The 5,715-nt window shown below is 34.0% G+C and overlaps 2 protein-coding genes across 2 annotated transcripts in view; both read left to right on the top strand.

Annotated features, from left to right (window-relative positions):
- LOC109580157 (uncharacterized) overlaps positions 1-4,881 on the top strand; it is an 11,135-nt gene extending 6,254 nt beyond the window's left edge. Inside the window, exons 6-11 of the mRNA XM_020003485.1 lie at positions 56-100; positions 1,491-3,824; positions 4,002-4,107; positions 4,152-4,276; positions 4,414-4,503; positions 4,557-4,881. Coding sequence (XP_019859044.1) covers positions 56-100; positions 1,491-3,824; positions 4,002-4,107; positions 4,152-4,276; positions 4,414-4,503; positions 4,557-4,840 — 2,984 coding nt within the window. The 3' untranslated portion in view covers positions 4,841-4,881. The remainder of the gene's footprint in view (positions 1-55; positions 101-1,490; positions 3,825-4,001; positions 4,108-4,151; positions 4,277-4,413; positions 4,504-4,556) is intronic.
- A 155-nt stretch (positions 4,882-5,036) lies between these two features.
- Positions 5,037-5,712, top strand: LOC100632846 (peptidyl-prolyl cis-trans isomerase CWC27 homolog; the record flags this gene model as incomplete). Its single annotated transcript, XM_020003484.1, has 4 exons — positions 5,037-5,287; positions 5,451-5,492; positions 5,544-5,575; positions 5,630-5,712. Coding segments are annotated over exons 1-4 (386 nt in total), but the record flags the coding sequence as incomplete, so codon positions are not given.
- Between the last annotated feature and the right edge of the window lie 3 nt (positions 5,713-5,715).

The following is a 5,715-nucleotide window of genomic DNA, read 5'->3' as shown; positions in this document are numbered from 1 at the left end:
AGTTTTAATGGCATTAATAGCTAACTCATAATTAATATTCTTTTGTGTATGATAGGTACTGTTGCTACTGCTACTGTAACTAATGAAATTGATATAAAAAGTAAGAAATAAGATTTTATTAGTACCATATTTGCTTGATTAAACACCTGGGCATTTATTGAAGTAATTGTATGAACTAAAATTAAATGTTAAATATTTTTAGGACCTGTGTGTATAGACCAGTTGGCGCTAAGTATATTCATAGAATTTTGAGTATATTCATTGTGATACCGTAAATAAAGTAAAATTTTTCTGCCACCATTTTGGACCAGGGTTGGGGCGAAGTACTTTGAAAAGTACTTAAGTAAAATCCAAGTACATTTAAAAAATACTTAAGTATAAGTACAAGTACATGATAGCTTTTGACAAAAGTACTTGAGTATAAGTGTAAGTACTTTTTAAAGTCGATTTAATTATATTATTTAATCAATTTATTATTACATCTAATCTTCAAAACATGAGCTCTTGTTCAGTTACAGTTAGAAATAAGTGAAGAGACTGGCCAATTACCCAGCTAAAGACAAAGTAGTGATCCTGGAATTTGCACTTGCTTTCTGTGATACACTGATATAGCATTGAAAGTACATGTAATCACACTAGCTGTGGTAATAAAACACATATTATACAATCTCTGCTAAAAAGACTTTTAAAGTACTTAAAAGACTTATAAGTACATGAAGTACATCATAGTACATAGACCAATACTTAAGTATAAGTACAAGTATATTGATAAAAATTAATAAAGACTTAAGTATATGTACAAGTGCTACAAAATATGTACTTAAGTAAGTGCACTTAAGTACAAGTACCAATGTACTTCGCCCCAACCCTGTTTTGGAGTCTTAAGGCCTCCATACACTAGGCAACATGTTGCTAGCAACTTCTGTGGTTACTTTGATCTTGTAATCATTTGTTCCAAAAATAGAACAGAATTCTATTCTTAGACACAAGATCAAAGTGACCACAGAAGTTGCCAGCAACATGTTGCCTAGTGTATGGAGGCCTTAAGTTACTAAGAGTAGAATGGCAGAAAGTAATATCTTTGCTTTTATATCTTCTACTGGCACTTATTAAAGTCCATGAGCCAACTCTAGACACTGGATGATGGTCAGTAAGCAGTAGCAATATTGCTGTGACAAATAAATACAGCAGTTTTTGGAGAATAAGCTCTTTTCACAATTGCTCCATAGACAACCATTGAAAGTGGGACTCCAAAATGGCGGAAGAAAAATTTTACTTTATTTACGGCATCACAATGAATATACTTAAAATTCTATGAATATACTTAGCACCAACTGGTCTATAGTTAGAAGATATTATTAGCGATGAGTGTCCAAAGCATTTATTCAAGCAAATATGATAATTTTTTTATTTATTTAAATTAAAAAAACAAAATCTACAGTATTAAAAATGCTAAGTGAAATGATGTGATTTATATCATTAAATTTTAGAAATAGAAAAATGGCTGAAAGAAGGTGAAGTTAAGCTAGAAATCACTCGTATCAATATGCATGGTGCACCTGGAGCTGGTAAAACGTGTTCACAACACCTTCTACTTAATGAGCCACCACCTGAGAAACTCACTGATAGTACACCAATAGCTTGTCGCGCTGTTCAAGCAACAAGAATATCCATTGATCATGATAAAAATAAGAAATGGGAAAGGGTTGAAATTAAGGATTTACTTAATAAACTAGCTTTTCATTTTGAAAAAAAAAAGAAAGATGAAGAAATATCTACAAAAGCACCTAATCATTCAACTGAACAATCACTGGAAAAACCAACCGAGAATGAACCAGCACCAACTGAGAATGAGCCAGCACCAACCGAGAATGAAGCTGCACCAACCAAGAATGAAGCTGCACCAACCGAGAATGAAACTGCACCAACCGAGAATGAACTGGTACCAACTGAGAATGAAGCAGCACCAACTAAAAATGAAGCAGCACCAACCGAGAATGAAGCAGCACCAACTGAGAATGAACCAGTACCAACTGAGAATGAAGCAGCACCAACCGAGAATGAGCAACTCGAGAATGATGAAGCCATAGATAAACCTACTGAGAATGCTGAATCAATCAAAATAAAACTGGCTGATACGGAAGTAATTAAAAAAATTGCTGATGCTATTGCAACTGGAAAGTTTCAAGAATTCAGCACAAATTGGGTTTATTTTATTGATTCCGGTGGTCAACCAGCATATCGAGAGTTGTTACCTCTTTTTGCAAGAGGAGCTGCACTGAATATCATCACCATTGATCTTACCAAAGGTCTTGATGAGAAGTGTGAGTTTCAATATCGTATTGATCAACATACGTTGTCTATTGATATAAAACTGCAGTATTCTAATCTGGATATTATACAATCTACAATTAGCTCTGGAGCTATGTTGAATCCCATTGAAATTCCTTATGTTTCTGTCTCTGAGTCTGACGAATCTAAGCACTCTCATTATCTTATACTTGGAACACATATAGATAAGCTGAAAGAGAAAGGTACACTTGATAATATGAATAAGAAGCTGATAAATGAAGGTTTTAACAATCTTATTAAGCAAAATGAAGATGGAGGCTCAGTTATATTTCCAGTTAATACGTTGCTCCCTGCTGAGTCTAAGGAAAGAAAAGAAGCTAGTGTAAAGCTTTGTACTGCAGTTTCAAATTGCAGAGTTGCCATGACAATAAAGTTACCAATTCGATTGTTTACTTTTGAGATTTCACTGCAGTTGGAAGCTAAGAAGAAGAATCAAAGTTTCCTTACAAAAGAAGAAGTTATGGAACTCGGTAAACCTCTCAAACTTATTGAATCAGATATTAATAAAGCTCTGGAATTTTTACACAATGTTACTATTATTCTTTACTATCCTGATGTCTTACCAAATATAATATTTGTTGATCCTGAACCAATTCTTGATATCCTTTCACGTCTAATAGCTATCAGATATGTCGACCATAACAATCGTCAATTTATTGCTAATCCACCTCCTTCACCAGCTATAACATGGGATCTTGTGAAATATGGCCTTTTTAAAGAAGATCTTTTAAAAATTATTGGTAAACAAAAAATTTTTAATAGTGATTTTGAATCATTTCACATGATTGATCTTCTAAAGCACCTCCATATCATCGCTGAAGTAAAAGAAAAGAAAAACTCGTGTCATATGATCAAGTTTCTACTTCTAAGGCTCCTCCAAATTGTTACTGGAAATAAAAAAGAAAAGAAAAATAAATATTTCTTTCCGTGTGCATTACCATCTTGTGGCAAGCTCAATGACCCACCAACAGAAATACAACCACTTCTTATAGCATGGGAGATTGGTGATAGCAATGAAACAACTCTAGCCATCCCTCAAGGATTATTTACTTTAACCATTGTACACCTTTTGGAGAGAAAAGATGAAGTAGAATTTAGTCCTCTAAAGTTGAATCCTTGTTACAGATATAACAATGCAATGTCACTTTGTGTTTATAAAAAATACCACATAGATATCATCAATTGCTATACACATCTTGAAATACGTGTTCGTGGTCGTTGTAGAGACATTTGTCCAAAAATTCGTGAAATAGTCTCAAAAGCTGTCAAAGAAAGCAGCAAGGATCTCAAACTTAAAAAAGATAATAAGTTTGTTTTTGCTTTCAAATGCCCCCTCCAAAAAACTTGCATTGTTCAGAAAGATAATTGTTCTACCTTGTGTCCCTGTGAAGACCAATGTGAGGTACTGAAAGGTGATGATGATAGCTATAGATGTTGGTTTAGTGATTATCAAATTCAATCATCCAGTTCAGGTTAGTAATGCACACATAATAAAAAGAATGATGGCACATAGAATATGAGATTGACTTCCAAACTATAATTAAAATCAATCATAACTTTAAATTTAATAAAATTATGCTAATGCAAAATTAGGTACTCTTGATATTTTTTATAATTGATAATGTACCTTCTTGTTATTATAATTATAGATACAGTGCAAGTGCCTACTCCCCCACATGATGCACTACCAAATGAAGGCAGTTGCTCAAAAGAAGTGCAAAACTACCAATCTAATTACATAAAAAATCCTGCAAAGTAAGGCTCCACTATAACATGCTCTAATCTTCAATTTTTAGTAGGAATTGGGGTTGTTACATGTTTGTAATTTTTTTGGCTGTTGGTGTTGTTTTGGCTGGTGTGGCTATGAACCGTTTTGTGACAGTGGAAAAAAATACTAATAATATTGAAAAGTTCTTGACTATCAGTAAGCTCACAAAATGGACATGCATTCACCAAAAATGAATTTTATTTGTATTAAGTAATAACAGTTGCCAAAATTTTAATTTATTCACTCCACATCATGCAATAATTGAAAATACATTACTTAATTTTATTGTATAGTGACTCATATAGCTACTGGTACTTTACCAACACAGCCTCATCAATACAGTACCACTGTTAATCCTGATAATGATGGAGTTGGACAGCTAGGTAAGAGGCTACCATGATACATGAACAATAATAATCTTTTAATGCTAATACAGGTATAGAGGATCTTGATAAAGTGCTAACAGTGTTACAAGAAGCAATGTTTGGTTCAGCAGAATGGAATAACTTGGGGCTGAAGTTAGGCCTACTAGAGCCAACAACACTTGATGTTATTGAAGATGGTGGCGGTGATGCACATAAGAAACTAAAGAAGACTATAGGAGCATGGCTGAGAGGAGAAGATAAGGTAACTAGTAGAACATGGCAGACTTTGATAGATGCTGTGAAGGGAACAGGAGACCGTGCAGCTGCTGAAAGAATACCTGATAAACTGAAATAACTTTATGATATTACCCTTTAATAATAGTATTAATATTTTGAATGCATTATGCATTATTTTTGTATGTGTGACTTAATAGTATTTTTTGTTTATTTGCTATGATTATTGTTATTTTCAAGAATAATTTCGAAACACGTGATTTCAATATACTGAGTAGATATACGGAGATTTATCCTGATTTCTCGGATTTCAGTGATTTGAGCTCAACTGCTCCAGAAATGAGTTCCATATATATAACAGAGCCCCCTACTAAAGGAAAGGTAGTTAATCCAGCAGCAGCTGTATTAGTGACTACTGGCCCCTCCCCTCAGGTACTATTAAAGACCACACTGGGTGATATTGATATTGAACTGTGGTCCAAAGAGGCTCCTCTGGCCTGTCGTAACTTCATACAATTGTGTTTAGAAGATTATTATAATGATACCATATTCCACAGAGTCGTTTTTGGTAATGGATTAATTATTATTAATTAGTGGGTGGAGTTATAATTATTAATTAAGTAGAATGACCTATTGATGTTACGTTGCTTTCCTACATGTACATGTAATTTTTATCTCTCTCTCTCTCTCTCTCTCTCTCTCTCTCTCTCTCTCTCTCTCTCTCTTCCTAGAGTTTGTAGCTCAAGGTGGTGATCCCACTGGTACAGGAGAAGGTATTAATTATTAATAATTATTTGTGCAAATACTTTTTATCTTCTCTTCAGGTGGTGAATCTATTTATGGTTCGCCATTTAAAGTGAGTCCATCGTTACCATGACAACCCTTTAACCACACCCACTGTAATTAACAGGATGAGTTTCATCAGAGACTCAAGTTCAATAGACGTGGTCTGGTGGGAATGGGCAATGGAGGAAAGAATGATAATACCTCACAGTC

The sequence above is a fragment of the Amphimedon queenslandica genome, unplaced genomic scaffold (assembly GCF_000090795.2).
Source record: "Amphimedon queenslandica unplaced genomic scaffold, v1.1 AMPQUscaffold_12640, whole genome shotgun sequence".
NCBI classification, from domain to species: domain Eukaryota; kingdom Metazoa; phylum Porifera; class Demospongiae; order Haplosclerida; family Niphatidae; genus Amphimedon; species Amphimedon queenslandica.
The sequence above is the reverse complement of the archived record's forward strand: the minus strand, read 5'-3'. Positions and strand labels throughout refer to the sequence as shown.